The sequence below is a fragment of the Capsicum annuum genome, chromosome 10 (genome assembly GCF_002878395.1).
Source record: "Capsicum annuum cultivar UCD-10X-F1 chromosome 10, UCD10Xv1.1, whole genome shotgun sequence".
Classification (NCBI taxonomy): Eukaryota; Viridiplantae; Streptophyta; class Magnoliopsida; order Solanales; family Solanaceae; genus Capsicum; species Capsicum annuum.
In genome coordinates this window covers 144,935,989-144,957,146 of record NC_061120.1, presented here as the reverse complement: position 1 = coordinate 144,957,146, position 21,158 = coordinate 144,935,989, and the positions used below count along the sequence as shown (strand labels likewise).

Below are 21,158 nucleotides of genomic sequence, written 5' to 3'. Positions count from 1 at the left end.
ATCAAATCATGGGTGGCCCTTTTCAGAGCTTGCTCATATGGTATGTCTGGGTTCTGCAATTTCCCCTCTCGACCTCTCTTGGTCCTAATTATGGGGACTGCAATATATTTTTTATGAATAAATTAAAGTATCTGGGACCACATGAAGGTGATGGCTGAATAACTGGGGATATAACTGGAGGGATGGCTAATATGTGGCTCTCATTGAGAGAGCACACCTCTGCACGTAAGATATCCACCTTCTTTCTCATATGTCCTAAATTCGGCATCTTAATCTCTGCAAACCAATCTGTCACACATCTCTCATCAATACCTTGTGTATTTGGTACACTGGCCTCTGCATCAACATCCTCATTAATAGTGTCAATCAAAGACACCACTCGTATATCGTGTAGCTGTTGCGTTGTCATACGCATATCAAACACTACTTGCTCATCATTTAGTTTGAAGGTGATCTCTCCTAATTTTATGTCAATCAATACGCTACTAGTGGATAGAAAGGGTTTACCCAATATAATGGGGGCTTGAGAATTCACCTCACAATCAAGAACCATGAAATCAGTGGGGAACATAAAAGATGCCACCCTTACTTCTACATCACACAACAAACCTATTGGTTTCTTCATAGATAAGTCAGCCATCAATAGTTTTATGGATGTAGGTTTGAGTTCCCCTATCCTCAATAACTTGTACACAACCAGTGGCATCACATTTACTCTTGATCCCAAGTCACATAAAGCCTGCTTGACATTGAAAGGCCTAATAGAACACGGAATGGTGACTGCTCTGGGATCCTCCTTCTTTTCTACTAACGGTAATGAAGGGGTCATACTATAAGGGTGCACATGATTATTGGTCTCAATGATCCAATCCTCACCACTATCATACTCAAAATTATCATCATTGTATGTCGACTTCTTAGACTCAGCCTCAGTTATATTATCACCGTCAGTGCTATCAATCTTCAACTCCTCAATAGTAGGTACAGGGGATCATCAGTAGTGGCACCACAATTAGTGGTGATAGCTACACAATGACTAATGTTTGAAGGATTATGCATCGTGTCACTCAGGAGGGTACCCGGCTGCCTTTGATGCAAAGTAGCAGACATCTACACAAACTGATACTCTAATTGCTTGATAGATGTTGCATGAGACTCAACCTTCTAATTCAAACCTGAAATATCAGCCTTGATCTCCTTAAGTCTAGCCTCCTAACTTTCTTTCCCCTTCACCAGTTTGGTCAGCATTTCTTCCATTCTTGATTCTGCATCTCATCTACCGAGCAGAATGTACCTGTCTCTCTTTGTCTTGTAATCATCTCTCAATCTCCAGTAACTTTCTGTATCCTGACTGTGGTCTCTATATTTTTCATAATAGTTCCAACCTTGGTTTCCTTGCCCTTGGGCTCAAAAACTTTCCAACTGACGATCCGAATACCTAGGCTCCTCTTCTAATAAAGACTCATAAGTTTGAAAGCTACACCCTATGCTCCTACTACATGAACTTTTCTAGAATTTATAGTCACAAACTACTTTTCCAACACACCAATATTAGTCTTTAGTAGCACAATCTCTTGCGCTACAGAATCATCAGCTACTCTCTGGTTACCAGTATCTCTAATGGCGTAAGTGTCAGAACCTCTCTTTGCCTCCCGATTTTACCACCCTCAGTTAGTGAGATAGATATAGTCTAAAATATTAGAAGCTAACTCCCAGTACAATCTCATAAAAGTTTCTCTAGAGATAGTATCTACCGTAGCTCTAGAACTGATGATCAGGGCTCTATAGAATAACTCCATTAAGTTTGTCCTTGAAATTTGATAGTTGGGCACCATACTTAGATTCTTCTTGAACTTGAACCAAGCATCATACATGGACTCAGGCTGCAGCTGCCTAAAATTATATATCTCATCCTTAAACTGCAACATCTTGGATGGAGGAAAAAATTAGTTTAAGAATTGTCTGCACAACTCATTCGACATGGTGATAGATTCTCTTGGTAGTTCCCCTAGCCATATAGATATTTCTCCTGTAAGTGTGAAGGGGAGCAACCTCAATCTAAGATCCTCCTAATTCATCTTTGGATATGCATATGAAGTACAAATTACAGTAAATTGGCTAGATGCATATTTGTGTAATCTGTAGGTAACCTCGCAAACACACCTTTGATGTATAATAGCTATATCATAGCACTAGTTATGTTGTATTTAACTCCTAGGGGGGAAATAGGAGGAATAATAGCTCTTGTCTCTACCGGCTCGACGTACCCCAGATCCTCATCATCATCCTTATATGGCTATAAGTACTAGTAATCTTGGATTACGTGAGCTCTATCACCTCGAACTTTATTTTGGTTTCTACCGAGTTCTGCTCGACGCTCTACTTCATGTCTCTGCACATCTACCTCTGCCTTCCGAACAAGCTGAAGAGCAACTTTTGCTGCCCTTTGATCATTTCCATCTTGAGCTAACAGCATCTCTGTCTGCTGGTCAATAATATCCAAAACTCTTTCTGGAGAAGGGGGAGGCATATCATCACGAACCCCTTTAGGAAGATTGTCTTTCTTCGGCTATGTCATCCTACTAGGTGTTTGTAGGATCTTCTCTGGATTCGGATTCACTGGGCGTAAGGGACTACCTTTACTCCGTGTGTTAGGCATACACCGGCGTATACCCAACTAAGAACAAAAACAAAAAGAAAGACCAAAAAATTACAACAACTTTAATTTATAAATCAACACCGTATTCCCCAACAACGGCACCAAAATTTGATAACACCCAAAATACACCTTCACCCCAAAGATGATTATGGTCGTTGTCAACTATAGTAACCCAATCGAATCCCAAGGGGATATATGGACTTGTAGATTTCAGATGTTGTAGTCAACGGGTAAAAACTGGAAAATTAAATGGGGGGATTTGAATAGCAACAGCAGCCAAGGAGCAAATATCAACTTTGGTTGTAATCACTATTGGTGGACACTAAGATTGTTTTCCCCTGGCTTCTCAACTTCGTAGGCTTATCGTGCTTTGTTGAATCAACTCGATACCTTGCATGCAGAATTGATAAGTTATATACCTTCTATAGTCTTTTGGACGAGTAGAAGAATTTCACTTTTTACCTTTTGAGTCTCAGGATATCGCCTTACTAACCTTTATATTGATCCAAGTTAACTATTATCTTATGAGTCTCTAGTTATTAGATAAAATATAACCATCTTACTAAGATACACCCTAGAAGCGTGGATCGACAGTTCAACTCCAAATTATTGTTGTCTTTATCTTTTCCTAGTCACTACTCCACTTTTAAAGTAAGTACCACTAATCTAGGTGGGATCCTAACATTAGCCACCCACTAAGAAAACTATTATATAGAAGATAAAGCAATCCATTCATGGGTATCAGTTTAGAACAACAATAGCACTTCCCCTACTTAATCAACCCGCCAGGGTTTCCACAATCCTAGCTATGGGTTTTAGCCGCTCATGCTTGTGAAATAATCAATAACATTCATGGTTGAAAGTATAGATAAAATCATAATGATATGAGGTATAAGAACCCATAATCGTAATTGAATTAATGAACCAATCTCAATACAAGAAAATTCCAAGATCAAAATCGTATCTTGGAATCAAAATATGTTTATAAGTATCAAAAGTGTGTCCCTACTAAAAAGTACATAAAGGGTATTTATAGTACAATTTTTTTTGGTTTAATTTGGAATTTTATTAATTAAAGATGAAAAAAAGAATAACAAAATATCTTTACACAAATGGACCAACCCATTCTAAGTATCTGCAAACCAAGGTATTAATAGTACAAGAGAAAACCCTAAAATCAAAGCCCAAATGAAATAAGAGAAAATTGGGTCCGTGGCAACATTTGGTTTGTACTTACTTTCTAATCGAGAACAGGTAGCCTACCTGCGGTCTGGTACTGGGTGAAGGTAGTACCTGCAGTCTAGGCACTGGGTGCAAGTACAGAGCACAGGTACCGTATGACAAAATCCTGCAAGTCAGCTCTCGGGATTTTGGACTTCTAGTATTTGCTTTGACTATATGCAGCCCATAGGTCCTACTTGCGGACCACACGTTAACTTAGTAAGTTATGGGAATCATATTTTCAGCTCTTCTTCTATTCACAAACATGATTTGAGCTTGAATAAGTCAAAAAACATCTCAATCATCCATAATTGCTCTAAAAAGTCGTCAAAAATACCTTTTTCACTAACTTAGCATCCAAAACATAGTTTTCTGCAAAACATACACAAAACAGATAACATCTAGGAGGTTTTTGTGGATTTGGTACATGGATAAATTCCTTCTCATACTGTTAAAACTTGATGTTTAATCCTACCTGTACTTGAAGTATGGTTCTAGCCTTGGCTTGAATTTTTTGGGGTGTTACATAGTCAATCATTCAACTCTATTCAACTTACAATCCAGCTTTAGCCATACAGCTTTATACATTTTACTTCCTAGCCCTTAGCCTAACTTGATCTTAGGCCCTTAAGTTAAGTCACTGCCTCTTTATACCTTAATCGGTCCTCGTCACTAATCTTAAACAAGATTATCTCATATTCCAACCACGCATAATACCAAGTTCACCCTTTTATAGTAATTAGGATAAATAACTAGATTATAAGATCACACCATCTCATTAGCATCTATATTCACATAATTCACATTATAAACCATCATCAAGTCATACGAACCCAAATATCCATCAAGGATTCATGAATTAACATATCAATATACAATTAGGTCCTTATTACATTAAATTCATGTTTTATCCACCCAAACTCCATGTCCGCGGATCTAAGCATTATTCCCCCCGTCAAATCTACACTATGGATATGATTACTAACCATATTCTACTACTCATAAACTATAACCTACATGGGCGTCAAGTTGTTGCAACAAGTAAGTTATGCCATGGATGATCTTCCTTCTTCTTCACGTTTCCAAAGGCTTAAGCATCTATTAATAATAATTACAAGAGTAGTTAATCAACTAATCTTCAAAAAAATACCTTGGGAACTCAAACCCACTAATTTTACCCCCATTTATGGTCTACAACATTATTCAAAGTAAATTAGTCATCAAAATAGTTCCTTTAAGCTCAACCCAACTCCATTACTAGAGTTTTTAGGCTACAAGTTCCATCTTTATTGATTCAAGGTTCCCAACTATCAAATTTATGTTTTAGAATCACTAATTCCTGTTAGGAATTGGTAATTAACAATTTAGAAGTGATTCTAGGTGATATTAACCCAACTCATAGGTTTTTCCCAAAATATCATGAACTTAGGGTTCAATTTCCCTAGAATTTACCATTAAAAGTTGTTCTAATGATTCTATGATGTTAAAGGATTGAAAATGAAGAAGATCATAGAAGAAACTTACCTCAACTAAGAATTTCCACCCATACCAAGAGAAAATAGCCCCTCTAGGGCTTAGAAATAAAATTTTGGGTTTGGGGGCTGAAACCCGTCAAAAATAGGTTATAAACTAACGTAGCGCTGCTATAGTGTCATAAGTTGTCCTTGTAGTGACCTGACTTGCCCTCAGATTTTTAGCATGGACAGTCTTCAGTAAAATGATCATAACTTTTTACTCAGAAAGCGAATTAACGAACGATCAATTGAGTTGGAAAGAAGACCTAGAGATTTTTAATTTGGTAGGTATTAGGACCCCCAACTCCTGATATTCTAGGAGGAGTGCTCGCTCGAAGTTGATCCCAGTTTAAACTAAGACCGAAACTAAATCGGTAAAGATACTTTCAACTTAACTTTGTGCTAGGGGTATTTATGACTTTAGTACTTATCAAATGCACTCTCATAATAAAGAATTGATCCTAACACATATGACAAATGAAATTTGTATACTTTTACCGCAGATATTTTTAGTAACGATGGAACTGATCGTTACAATAATACTTGTATTTGTTATTTAGTTATGCATGTGTTGAAAAAGTATAGCAAATAAGGTACTAATAATACATAAAGTTAATATATACATTATTTTTTCTAAAGCACTCGACAAAACGACCCTTTAATGTATGTACAAATACAACAAATAAGATAGTTTGACAACTAAAAAGTATGAAAGTATAAAGAAAGAAGTAAAATATAAAATATAATTTAAATGTACAGATGAATACAACAAATACAACAGTATATAGTAGGCGTTTGACCATGAAAATTTAAAAATTTACTTTATTTGAAATTTTTAAAGTTGGAATAATAATTGATCATGAATTTTATAGTTAATATTTAAAATTTAAATGTATTTTTTCAAAAAAATATAAAATATAATTTAAGTAAAAATATAATTTAAATGAAGCTAATTTATGAACATAGAAAAATTTGAATTTTTAAAAAATAATATAAGCTAAAAAGTAAAATAATTTTCATGTCTAATTACTGTTTTTCAACTAAAGTGAAATAACTTTTGGTGAATAGTATTCATTAGGGATGTTAAAATGAACCCAAATTGAGTTGACCCGCCCAATCCGTCGATAACTTAACGGGTTAGGTTCAAGATAATTTGTTATTGGGTAAATCTCAACCCATTAATTCATTTAGTATCTTCAATCTCAACCCAACCCGCTCATTTGACACCCCTAGTATTCATGTTGGTTCCGTTTCATTTTCATATAAATGGTGACACTAGTAACAAATGTTACTAGAAGAACGATGTCGTAAACTAGAGTTAAATGAGGGGACCTTGAATTAAAAGGGACAAATTAGTTACTCAATTAGGTGGGAGTCCTTCAAGTTTTAAAAATTAGGTGAAAGGGATAAAAAAAATCAATTTTTTTTTAAGTATTTTCGCTCTAACAACTAAAAAGGTTGTCTCAACAACTATAGAAGTTGTCTTAACAACTATTAAAGTTGTTTGACAACTTTTGCAAAGTTGTTCAACAACTTCACAAAGTTGTTCAACAACTGTGCAAAATTATTGGACAACTTTGATAGTTGCTGAGACAACTATTGTAGTTGTCGAACAACTGTCCCAATTATTTAAGCGATTTTTTTTTTAATTTAATAATATTATCATCACCACTTATCCCTTTTTTAATTAAATAAAGATTTGGAGGTTTTTCAACTCATTTTTCTCGTTAAATAGAGAAGTATGGACCGTGTCGGCACGGGCCCAACATTAAGATATTTATTTATTTTTTCAATCTTGATATATTTAAATAATTTTTTTTAATAAAAGGATTGCATATGTTTTCTAGGATTCATCTGGAATCTAGCATGAGTTCAGCATATGTTATTTTAATATGTATTTAGATAATTTAAGTTGTTAACTATTGTAATTTATAGTATTTTCTTATGTATTTTTTAAATTAATATATGTTACTTTTCTTGTCCAAATTTTTGTGTCATTGATAGTCAATTATATTTTAAAAATAATTTAAGTTTTTAATTATTGTGATTTATAATACTTTTCTTCTATTCCAATTTCAGTGACACTAATATAATATCAAGATCCGACCAAATATTTTATATCTTTTAAATTTTTAAAGTTGTTGATTATTGTGATTTCTAGTATTTTTCATGTAATTTTTTTTGAAATATATAACATATTAAATCTTTTTTAGATATTTTAAGTTGTTAACAATTGTAATTTATAATACTTTTTATGTAATTTTTAAATAATATATGCTACTCTCTTTATCCAGAGTTTTGTATCGACAATAGCCAATTATATTTTTTAAATAATTTAAATTCTTGATCATTGTGATTTATAATATTTTTTTATCTCAACTTATGTGGCACAATGCTTAAATGACCATAATAATAAATTAGGGGTGATATAGTAAAATCACGACTGAAGCAGCTGAAGTAGAAATCAGTCAATTTTTTTTAAAAAAATTGTTAATTATTGTTATTTACAGTACTTTTTATTTCATTTTCAAATAATATATGTTGTTTTATATCTTCTTCTGTCCCGTCTCAATTTATGTGGCACTAATATAATTTTGATAGTAAATCAAATATTTTATGTTGACATATCATTTTGTTATTCTTGTTTTTCTAATACATAAATGACTTATAATAAGGAGTGATATAGTAAAATCATCATTTGAAAGACGAAAATTTAATTTAAAACATTAAGAGTTAATTTCACATTTTATGTCTATTTTATTTTTTATTAAATATTATTTATTTTCTTAATGCCTAGATGACTCATAATAATTAATTAAGAGCGACTGATTATGTTACTACTATAAAAAATAATATAATTTTATCATATCCAATAGTAATCATCTCTAATTCACCGAAATAGTATATTAATTAAATATGGGATGCTATACTTGCATATGCAAAATATGATATTATTAAACATTATTGGATAGTGCATTATATTTATCTTTCACAATAATAAAATTTTACTATATTTTTAATTTATTTTTAACTTGATACATATTGACCCAACACAAATTCTAAGAAAATATTCATTAGAAATTTATTTTATTAAATTTAATTTATTAATTTTTTTACTTTAAAAATTTAAAGTTAAGTTTAAATATTAGTATTTCTATATAAGGGAAAAATAACTTTAAAATTTAAATTTACTAAAATAAATAAATAAATAAATAAAAAGATTATTTTTTTTATATAAAAGTCAATTAAAATAATAAAATTGATTTACTTTAAATATTTAGTTGCATTAATTAAGATAATTTTTATTTTGTCATGATTTATGTTGCACCGATAAAATTTTAAGAGTTGAATAAAACTTTTATCTATTTTTAAAAAAGTATTTTAACTTGTTAATTATTGTGATTTATAATAATTTTTTCGTAATTATCAAATAATATATTTAATCCTTGTGTCCCAATTTATTTGATTTCGATACAATTTTGAGAGTCAACTAAAATTTTTATGTATCTTTTAAATATTTTAAGTTGTTAATTATTATGATTTGCGGTATTTTTTTTATCTCAATTTATGTGACATTTCTAAAATAATGAGAGTCAATAAAATTTTTATATGTGGTAACAAATTATTGTGATTGGTGGTAACAAATTAGTTTTGAACATGATAACTAATTAAATAAATAAAAAAATTCACCTCCAATATGTAGTTATAGTTAATTAATATAAATTAATAGAATATATTAAATATTTAAATCATTATGGTGAAACAATGTAATTATTATATATTGAGGCATGGTATGTAATTAAGTGGAAGTAGATGATTTTTTTTTGTAAGATTCAATAAAATTTTTATATGTCTTTTAAATATTTTAAATTATTAATTATTGTGATTTGTGGTGACAAATTAGTTTTGAACATAATAGATAATTAAATAAATGAAAATTTTTTACTTTTAATATGTAGTTATAGCTAATTAATATAAATTAATAAAATATATTAAATATTTAAATTATTACGATGAAATAATAAAATTATTATATATTGAAGTATGGTATATAATTAAGTGATTATTACGATGAAATAATAAAATTATTATATATTGAAGTATGGTATATAATTAAGTGGAAGTCTTTGGTTTTTTTGGTCTAAACCACTTCTTCTTCTGTATAATAAAATAATAATAGAAAAGAAAAGAAATGAGTCTAGTGTGTTCGAATTTTGGTTTCTCTTGCTTCTACTAAATTCTACAGTCACCATAACCAACCACCTTTGGCTCCTCGCACACGGCGCCGAACGACGGCGAATTTCACGATGAAGAAAAGCTGCACTACTTCCGAGCTCTGGATAGGATTTCTAGTTCTTTTTTTCTGTGCATTCAACTTATTGGGAAACGTGTCAGCATCAATTCACGAATACAAAGATGAGCAATTTGTTCGAAAGTTCAATGCTTTCTTCTTCCATGGTGGAACTGAGGGTCTCTATGCTTCTAAATCTTCATCTATTGCTTACCCACATAAACCCCTTGAAGGAAAATCATTTATCAGGTACATCACGCGCTCGCTCTTATTCACACGCGCCCCTCACAAAATAAATAAGGTTGTGGTTTTACAAATGTTTGTAGTACGATTTTAGTGAGATTAGCTAAATTCATATCCCCAGGTAACTCACGCTCGCGCTCTGATTCTCACGCTGCCTTATAAGTTTTTACGTTTAAGTTAAATTAGCTTGAATAGAATGGAATGGACATAAATAACTTAGATTGTCAATTAGTTGATTGATCAAGGAGCTTTGGTGTAACTGGTAAAGTTCAAGCGGTGGAAACCACCTCTTGCAGAAATGCAGTCTAACGCTACAATAAATCCTTTCTGGTTTGACCCTTACCTGAATCCTGCTCATAGCTGGAATTTTAGTGCACCAGACTGCACTTTTAACGAGGCTATTGATGGATATGCTTCTACCTAATATTTACTACCATCTTATCAGTGTTTGCATGCAGTATGTTTAGTATATTAAAGGTTAAATGGCATAGTTGTTTGATTACTATGACCTGGCCTGTGTGATGCTCGCATTGGCAGTCCGAATCCTGGACAACCAGATGAAGAGGGAGGGTTGTGGTACGCTGATGGTGAGCATAAAACAGGTAAATTTATGTTGAATACTCATTATATTGGTAGTGAGAATTCATGTAGCCCACCAAGGACTAGGAGTGTCAAATGGGTATGTTAAGCTGAATTTGAATGGGTTTATATTAGATGAGTTAATCAATGACCAGCCCAAAATTCACTTGCGCTGAAACATGTCATTTTTTTTTAATAAACGTTGTGTCCAGGCTAGCTGTTGCGCTTTCAACTCTTACCAAAGCTTAAGTTATTTAAGTACGTAATAATTTTTTTTCCATATATGGCATAGAACATATCAAACAAAAGAAATACTTTTTTCAAAATTATTTGATAAGATTTCTCACGTGTTGGATTGGATGGGTCAAAATGTGCCAAGTTAATAAATTAATGGGTTATTGACCCCGCCCAAACTTGGGCGGATTGGACAGGTCATGATTTTTTGGGCTAATGTTTTCACCTCTAAGCAGACCTCAACTCGCTTGGGATTGAGACATTGAGTCTTAGTTGTTTTTGGTCTTGTTGTAGTAGTTTTATTTGGTTGCTGCAACATGGGTGGAATAAAAATAGTCATAATACATGAATGTGCCCTTTAACTTGGCCTCATCTTACATTTATGCCCTTCAACTTTGGGCGTGCACAAGTAGGCACTTAAAACTTTCAAAAAGTTGATCAAGTAGGCACAGGCGTCCTACGCGGCAAATTGCATGAGATGCACGCATCCTACATGTCAAATCGCGTGAACTTTACGATAGTTTAAGACTTTAAGGTGTTCAGCCGAAGTTGGAGGGCATAGATGTTAGTTGAGGCCAAGTTAAAGGGCACATTTATGTATTATGCCTAGAAAAAAAGGAGTACATGAGGATTTTAAACTGAGAAGTCATGTCTCAATATGTATGAAACTTCTGTCAATTTTGATTTCTAATTTCCTTATTGCAAATTTTTAAAAATAACTTACATAGTAACACTTCAATTTCCAGAATAAATTCTGGGGTATCTATCTTCATTTAACTTACCCGCTCTGGAAAAATAGTACTCGGTTATGTTTTAGCTTCTCAATGGAAGGGACAAGTATGAAATTAAGGTGACAGGAATTGAAAATAGAGTTACCTTGAACTGCCTTCCTATTGTATTTCTGTTGCACTTGATAAGTAGGTAACTTGTTTGAAAGCCAGCTAAAAAGATTTACCTCAAAAAACACACACAAAAAAGGCCAGCTAAAAAGATAAACCGTTGCAAATGAGGTCTTGCAAAAATATATGGAATTCGTGAAGGAAAGTTGAAGACAAATGGTTTCTTCTCATTCTGAAGTTTCCTTTCTTATTCTTTCAAATTCTGGAAACTATCATCTTTTTCTTATTTAAGTTTCCTTCACTTATGCTCAAGAAACACATTTTTGTGATGACTGATCTACTCTGTTTTGTTTATTTTGTTTAAAATATTTGCTACAAGTTTTATCATTTCTTTAACAGCTTTGATAGACCTTGCTTGGGTAGGAATTGTAGAAAAACACAAGATTGGCAGAATATTTTAGAAACAATCGAGGCTTATCTCATTGAGTTTCAAAGACAACATGGCCTGTATTTATACAAATTCAGTATGCTGAATGCTGAATGGTGACCTAAGTAGACTTCTACAGTATCTTAACTTCTACAATAAGCATAGAGTTCTACAATATATATGACTAATACATTGGTTTAAATACAAACTCTACAATAGCTATCCTATTCAAGGCAGACATATCACTTACGCTCCTGATCTGGTTCAATCTCTTCAACACTTCCCCTCAAGCTAGTGGGAGGTGTAATAACCAATCCTAGCTTGCTTCTAAATCGTGCAAACATCTCCTTCGTTAGTGCCTTTGTGTGAATGTCAGCTAATTGATCCTTTGACCTAACAAACCTTGTGACAAGCTATTGACTAGCAACCTTTTCCCTAACAAAGTGATAGCCCATCTCAACATGTTTTGTCCTGGCATGCATGACTGACTGACTGGATTGACTGTCATGTATAATGCTCTCAAGTTGTCACAGAACAATGTAGGTGCAACCTTTAGATGTACTCCAATGTCTCTGAGGATGTATGTTATCCATGTCAATTCAGCTGTTGTTGAGGCTAGTGCCCTGTATTCTGCTTCCGAACTGGACCTTGCCACTGTATGTTGTTTCTTGGATGTCCAAGATACTCAATTTGCTCCAAGGTAGATGTTGTAGCCTGGAGTTGATCTTCTAGTCATAGGGACTAGGGAATCAGAGAAACCATATAGCCTAAATGGAGAGTGAGACAAGATCCTCAGACCAAACTGAGTTGTTCCCTTCACATATCTAAGTATCCTCGTGACAGCTTGATAGTGTGTATTGTTAGGACTTTGCATAAATTGACTTACTGCATGAGTTATGTCTGGTCTTGTTAGTGTCAAGTATTGTAGACTGCGAACAATACTTCTGTATAATGAAGCATCCACTGTGTCTCCTTCAGCTTCCTGCAAGCCATGCTTTTGTGCCAGTGGTGGTGTGCTTACTGATTTAGCAAGGGCCATGCTAGTTTTAGACAGTAGTTCTGCTGCATACTTACTCTGACTTAGATAAATGCCTCCACTAAAGTAAGTGACCTCAATTCCTAGAAAGAAGTGCAAAGAGCGAAGATCCTTCATAGCAAATTCTTTTCCTAACTCACCAATAATTTCTGAAATTAGTGCAATATGTCTTCCAGTGGTAATTATGTCATCAACATATAGGAGCAGTAGAATTGTTCCTCTTTTACAGTGTAGTACAAAAAGTGACGAGTCTGCCTTGCTGCACTTGAATCTAAGATGAAGTAGATGTAAGCTAAACCTGTCAAACCAAGCTCTAGGAGCTTGTTTAAGGCCATACAATGCTTTCTTCAGTAAACACATCCTGTCAGGATATCTAGAATCCTTGAAACCTGGTAGTTGAGTCATACACACCTCTTCTTGGAGATGTCCATGCAAGAATGCATTCTTCACATCTAGTTGCCTGATGCACCAGTGACAGCTAACGGCCACTGAAAGAACTATTCTTATAGTAGTGGCCTTCACAACTGGACTGAAGGTTTCTTCAAAGTCCACTTCTTCAAGTTGTGAATATCCCTTGGCTACTAGTCTTGTCTTATGCCTTTCTAGGGATCCATCTGCTTTCAGTTTGGTTTTGAACTCCCATCTAGATCCAACTATGTTCATGCCGGTTGCCTTAGGCACCAATGTCCAAGTATTGTTTTGGTGAAGTGCATCTATCTGCTCCTTCATAGCTGCAAACCACTCTGGAGAGTTGAGTGTTTCACTCACTGTTTGTGGTTCCTGCACTGTGGATTTCTTGGCTGCAATAAGAGAAATATGACTCAGTTGCATGGATTTTGATTTAAGCCTTGTCACCATGTGATGAGTTTGCACATTTGATGTCTCGGTGGCAGGTACTTCTGTAATCGGAGTCAGTTCCTCTTGATTGTCACTAGTGTTGAACCGCTGAGACGGATCTTCTTCAACTTCAAGTTGAATGTACTCCGAGTCATGTACTGACGGAGCATTTGTTGAATCTCCCCTTGATCCAGCAAACCGCGGCTCACTAGAAGTTTCACCAGAAATGTCAACTGCCAACTGCAGTAATGTGATCATCTTTGATAGGAATAGACTGATCAGTAGATGGTGGTGCAACACTTGACAATACTTCCCCTGAACATATTGGTGGTGTAGTATTCAACACTTCCTCGGAATATATTGATGGTGCAGTACTTGACAACACTTCCCTTGAAGTAGAGTGATCCTCAATTGAGTTTAAGGCATCCAACAACCTAGAGAAAAACTTAGAAAAGGTTGCAAGGTGAGTGTAATCATTCGAACCATCTAGTGCTTCATTTGGTTGAACATAAGGCAATGTATGTTCATCAAATATCACACGTCTTGAGACAAACACTCTTCTGGTAGATGGGTGATAGCACCTATAACCTTTATGAAGGCTACTGTATCCAAAGAACACACATGGATAGGTCTTTGGAGAAAATTTAGTATTGCCTTTCAAATAAGGAAAACACCTGCATCCAAATACTTTGTTATAGTCTGGATGTTCTCCAAAAAATCTTAAAGAATGGAGTTTCCATTTTCAACACTGACGAGGGCATTCTATTGATTAAGAAAGCTGTTGTCGAGAAGGCTTCAACCCAAAGAAATTGTGGCAACTTTGCATGAAATAGTAAAGTCAAACCTGTTTCCACAATATGCCTGTGCTTTCTTTCAGAGACCCCATTTTGTTCAGGTGTATGAGGACATGAGATATGTCTAACAATTCCACAATTGTTAAGATGCTTAACAAAGTCAATATTATTAAATTCACCTCCTCCAGCACGTTGGAAAATCTTAATGGTTTTTGTGAATTGTTTCTCAACCATCTTTTGAAACTTAACAAAGACTTCATAAAATTCAGATTTCCTCTTTAGTGGATATAACCAGGTGTATCTTGTACAATCGTCAACAAATATTACATAGTATCTCATGTGTTGAGATACTCAACAGGTGCCGAACCCCAAAGAACATAATGAATTTTAAGCAAAGGCTCTTTTTCAATTTTATTTCTCAATTCAAAGGGAAGCTTACATCCTTTTCCTAAACATACAGTAGGAACTTTATTCCAATACTTGACATCAACAAACTTATTACTACTAAGAATCTTCAAAGATTTTAGACTAAGATGGCGTAATTTAATATGCCAAATATTGTCTGAGTTCTTCCATTTCTTGGTTGCAGATAAAGCATAAAAGTTGTTGTCCTCCAATTCACACAAATCATACTTCCTAGATTCCTTGGACAGAAGTCTCCCTGAGCTCTTGTCCTTTACAACAAATTCAGATTCGTCAAACAAAAGAACACAAGAGTTGTCCTTAACAAGCTTACTAACTGATAACAAATTCTTTTTAATCTTAGGAACCCCAAGAACTTCCTCTATTTTTAGTCCAAACTTAACTGTATTGCCAGTATGCGTGATGTCAAGTTTTGATCCATTTCTAACTATTATCTTATCAGGGCCAATATAAGGTTGAAGATGTGAAAAGTTACCCGCTAAATGTGTTATATGACTGGTTGCACCAGAGTCAACTTACATAGTCTCATCCTTGTGGTGTTTTGCTGATTAACTGCAGAGAAGGCCTATGGTAGATCCTCGGCAGCTTGGTAGGAATAGTCCCACCTATAAAAAAATGGCTGTGTGATTGTTCCTGCCAATTGTTCCTGCCACATATCTGGCAGTTTTCCTTGTCCCTAGCTTGGTTTGAATTCTCAGCATTTTGAGAAAGACTGACCAGCTTTGTTGTTGCCTTGCCCAGGAGGTCTGAAGCAGGTCTGAAACCCCTGCCTCTTGAGGTAAAGTTTGAGTTTCCTCTTTTGTGAGAGTAACCCCCACGACCTCTTCCTCTTTGAGTAGCAAAGGCCATGTTGTTGTAGCCTTGTTGGACCACTTCTTCCTCATCCTCTCTCATATCAAAACCTCTAAGCGAACTGACAAATTGGTTAAACGTGGGATATGATGCTTTTCCCAACATGACAGTTCTAAAGGTCTTTTATTTTGGACCAAGTCCTCTAGCAAAGTTAATAACCTTGTTGTCCTCATCAACAGACTTGGTTGAGAGGCCCTCAAATATGCTTTTGAATTCCTTCAGATATTCATCATGCTTTTGGGATCCCAGCTTGATGTTCTGCAATTGCTGGTTAAGTTGAAACTCCTTATCTTTGGTTGCTTGCAGGTATGCTTCCTCCAAGCATTCCCACATTTCTTTAGCAGTTGAATATCCCACAATGAGGTAAATACTTTCCTCCATCATCGTGGTAGATATCCAACTCCTAAGTAGCACATCCTTCTCCTCCCAGTCAGTTTCCCAGCATCCTTCTTAATAGCTTTCTCGGTTCCATCAGTGGTGGTGTATATACTGCCTGATTCTGGCTTAGCCTCTTTGATTAGATAGGATACCTTCATCACCTGCATCAATTGGAGTATTTGTGTTCTCCAAATCAGATAATTTGAAGGCTTCAACTTAATGGACAAGAGGCAATATGGGGTAGTGAGGCAGGTGACAAACACAAAAACAAGGGGGTTGAGGATGTTTTTAAGGCCATGTTTGATCTAGTTTCTGGTAGAGGCAGCGTAGCTTTAGATTGCTCTGATACCATGTAGAAAAACACAAGATTGGCAGAATATTTTAGAAACAATCGAGGCTTATCTCATTGAGTTTCAAAGGCAGACATAGCCTTTATTTATACAAATTCAGTATTCTGAATTGTGACCTAAGTAGACTCCTACAGTATCTTTACTTCTGCAATGAGCATAGAGTTTTACAATATGTCTGAGTAATACATTGGTTTAAATACAAACTCTACAATAGCTATCCTATTCAAGGCGGACATATCACTTACACTCCTGATCTGGTTCAATCTCTTCAACAATAATTTAGTTTGAGATTCTCATTTACTAGCATATTTATTCTAGTCCGTTTATTTTAAATTTTCTTCTATGAACCTTGAGATTCGTAACTCGCACTTGCGTTGCAGATTTGAAGATGTTGTCTTTTTGAGGACGGAGGAGTCTGCTTATGCAAAAAATGAAATGCAGAGTCGAACTGGACTGATTGAAACTATCATTCTTGAGGTCAGAGACAGGGAAAGGATCGGAGATGCTTTTGCAAAGTCTAATGCTCTATGTTGTACTCCAAAACTTGCTCAAGAGAAGTTCTGCACTGTGGGTGAGGTTATAATTCAGCGCAACCAAGATAACCCACTTTGGCCACTACGCATTCAGACATTTTTTGAAGGAAAGAATCAGGAGGCAAATATGCTTCCTGCAACAGTTGAAATAAACAGTACTGGCATGTATTATCTCTATTTCATGTTTTGTGACCCAGAACTTAAGGGAACGATAGTCAGAGGCAGAACAGTATGGAAAAACCCAGATGGCTATTTACCAGGGAGAATGGTACCATTGATGACCTTCTATGGACTTGCTTCTTTAGCCTATCTTGTACTTGGTCTATTTTGGTTTCTAAGGTTTGTTCAGTTCTGGAAGGATGTCATACAGCTACATTATCAGATTACTGCTGTTATTGCCCTTGGCATGTCTGAAATGGCGCTCTGGTATTTTGAATATGCAAATCTTAATGCCACTGGAAGCAGACCTATGGTAATTACGATATGGGCAGTCACAATGACTTCTGTAAAGAAGGCGTTGTCTCGTGTTCTTCTTTTAGTCGTTTCAATGGGTTATGGTGTTGTTCGGCCTACTCTTGGTGGTGTAACCTCAAAAGTGTTTCTGTTAGCCCTTATGTATCTTATTGCTACCGAGGCACTTGAACTTGTGGAGCACTTGGGCAGCATCAATGACTTCTCAAGGAAAACCAAGATATATTTGGTGCTACCTGTTGTTTTCTTGGATGCATCATTTATTTTGTGGATATTTTCATCATTATCCAAGACGCTAGAAAAGTTACAGGTAAATTTGGAGTAAAATTTTGATTTCCGTTGCTTTTAGGGTCTTAGCAAACTGTGGAAATATGCAAGTGCATTAGCACTCGGTTTCATTTAGATAACACAATTTCAGTGGGATCCACAATTTTTTTATATCTACATGTATATGCAAGTATTGAATTATATATTCTTTTCATATTTTCTTGAAATAAATGTAATTATGTATGCGTGTGTATGTGTTCAATCTTTCCTTATTTGTTGATTTGTCATAATGTTAATAGACAAACATATAAATTTACCTCTTGGTTAAAGAGGAGCCAAACAATAACAGAAGGGAAGAGAGTACACAACCTTCCCGATATGATAATTTTATTAAACTATTTCTTGATCTAAAGTATTTACATGAGACATATTTAACCTTATTATCGTAGATTGTGTGTTTATTGATTATTTCGTCACTCTTAACTGCAGATGCGGAAAAGCATGGTAAAACTTGATCTTTATAGAAAGTTTACTAATTCCCTTGCAATTTTTGTGCTGCTTTCCATTGCTTGGGTTGGCTATGAGGTAATGTAGTTTCAAGTTCTGAATACAAGAATGGTGTCCAAATACATGAAATGTGGTTTATCTATGAGATCCCTCTCCTATTGATATTGGCGTTGGAATTATGTATCAGTCGGTGCATTCTGCAATCTCTCTTAGATAAAGAAAGTGTATTGATCAAATTAGTAGTATATAAGATCGGAAATGAGCACTCAATGACAAAAAAGAGACCCCTCTTCTAATTAGTGATGGTTAGTGCCATGATATCCATAAGAGTAGCGTCTCTTGATAAAAATGAAGGTGAAGGTATGTGACATCTGGAATATTTTTATTACTTGCTGAAGATGTGGGCATGGTAATAAAACAGAATTTACATAGCAAGAAGGCAGGTGAGAATATTAGACGAGGTAATCTAGTTTGTAATTTGTGCTGTTAGTTTATAGTGAGAGAAAATAGTATGTAGTGAGAGCATTTTACATGTTCATTTTACTTATCTTGGCTTCATTAAAATCTCTCTCTCTCTCTCTATCTCTCTCCCATGTGGTGTTCATAGGTATCTTTCTTTGGTAATTGAAATATGTGAATACTGTGAGATTCAGTTGATAGAATTTTGGGAAAAGATATACTAAGGAGTAAATTAGATTTATAGAGCGAGTAAAAGTACTTGTGGGTAGAGACTGGAAATCTAAGTACCCTTATGACACCGTCATTTTTCATCCCTAAATTTCACAAGATAAGGAAGAAAGATCAGATAATTACCAGTGGACATGTTATTTAATGGTTTTTCCTGACATGCATGCAAGATTAATGCCTTTTTATCTCACTCATCTAATTCTGGTTCAGCTGTATTTCAATGCAAGTGACCCATTAAGTGAGCTATGGCGAATTTCCTGGATTATTCCAGCTTTCTGGAGTTTGCTTGCCTTTTCGTTGTTGGTAGTAGTATGTATTCTCTGGGTTCCTTCAAGTAACCCAACCAGGTATATTTTCTAACCTAAGCCCTTAATTCTTTCTATTATTCTGTGTAATAGTTTGACAAGATTGGTGGTAGTTAGTTTTAACACTAGCGAACCTAGCTTATGTTATTATCATTTTTAACCTTTGATATGAGCTATTCACTTTTCAAGCTTCTTAATGAACATTAGTATTTTCTAATTATCAATGAGTAAATGATCTTCTATGGCATAGAATATTCCAAGGGATGATACATATTAGAAGGGATATATCACGGATGACAAAAGGAGCAATAGAAGGATGAAGATAATTTAAAATATCATTAATCTTTCACAAAGTGTGGTCTGTGAAGTGTGAATTAAAAAAGCTTAAAAGAATAGCATCTAGTGTGGTCACAAGTCTTGCAATATATATTCTAGCTACCTATTCAGTGTTGGAGAATCATTTATATTGAATAGGTGGATGGAGCTTCTCCATTATTGAGATTCATGCTGTTCAATCTGAAATTCTAGTCTTTCTGGATTTTCATTGGTGAAGAAACAATTTGGCTCCTCCTTGAGTAGTAGGAATTAGCAGTCATGGTTGATTTAAGTGTTACTGCAACTAAGTTACCAGGGATATCTGCTAATCAGTTTTTGTTTCCTTGCTGACTTTAGCTACGCATATTCTGGTGAGACCGGAGATGATTATGACGAGGAAGCTATCTCCCTCACAACTGGAGTGTGGGTAATTAGTGACACAGGGACCAAGCTCGAAAGGAAAGAAAAGAAAGGATCTGTGTCAACAGATTATGTAACTGACCAAAGAGAAGATCCTGAGGAGGACAAGCGCCTGTAATGTCATTCCTGCCTCTCAGGAACAGTAATTGGCTGGTACTTTCAGTATTGATGTTCTTCCATCACTTGTATGACATGTACAAAATTAACGCTTAGTTCCTAGAGGTATGTCAAACATGTCGTGACTTGCGACAGGTGTACTTAAAACTTGTACATAGTGAAATAACGTAATGTTGGGCTGCCGCTGAATATATTTGGCTGCTGTGGACCCTCTTTCTTCTTTTTCTGTCGTCCAAGCTTTTAACCATAGGCTTTGACATTCTGCTGTGGTGACACCGGCCTTCAAAAAGGAAGTCAGCCACACGTGGATGAGTGGCAGTATGCATATTTAGGAGTAGGCATAATACATAAACACATACTTGAACTACGCCTTAATTGACAAGCATTCCAACTTTGAGAGTGCATACTTAGACACCTCAATTTTGTCTCAACTGACTGCTACTGCCAAGCGCTCCAGCTCGTTCTTGCTATGTTTCTTGGATAGCAGACTTTGACATGGCACATAAATTTTGAAAGTGTATAGATCATTTTGTAAGTTGTTCAACCGACGCAGTGTAAACAAGTTGAAGTGTCTCTAGATGTACATATTTAAAGTTGGAATGTTTATTTGTAGTTGGTCAACTGAAATTAAATTCGATTTTCTATGTATCATGCCTTACGAGTAAATACTCTATTTTCTTTCGTGTTCCCTCTTTAAATTTCTTGTGTTCCTTTTTTTTCTTTTTTCTTTTTGTTAGGTGATGTTCTTCCTTCATTTTGTCTATCTCAGATTGTGTTTTGGCATCTGACAAATCTAAAGAGGGTCAGAACTTGTTTAACTCAAAGTAGATTAGGCTATAATGTGGTTGTGTAGGAGTGA

At 34.9% G+C, this 21,158-nt stretch overlaps 1 protein-coding gene across 2 annotated transcripts; it reads left to right on the top strand.

Moving 5' to 3' along the window:
* The first annotated feature begins 9,512 nt into the window (after window positions 1-9,512).
* Window positions 9,513-20,490, top strand: LOC107845922 (transmembrane protein 87B). 2 transcript variants are annotated; one of them, XM_016690434.2, is made up of 6 exons: window positions 9,550-9,934; window positions 16,256-16,312; window positions 17,058-17,991; window positions 18,438-18,533; window positions 19,353-19,489; window positions 20,120-20,490. In XM_016690434.2, exons 1-6 carry the CDS (start codon window positions 9,702-9,704, stop codon window positions 20,298-20,300), a joined length of 1,638 nt encoding a protein of 545 aa, XP_016545920.2. In that variant the 5' UTR covers window positions 9,550-9,701; the 3' UTR covers window positions 20,301-20,490. The 2 variants fall into 2 exon arrangements, with proteins under 2 accessions (XP_016545921.2, XP_016545920.2); XM_016690435.2 differs by lacking the exon at window positions 16,256-16,312 and having other exon boundaries at window positions 9,513-9,934.
* The last annotated feature ends 668 nt before the right edge of the window (window positions 20,491-21,158 follow it).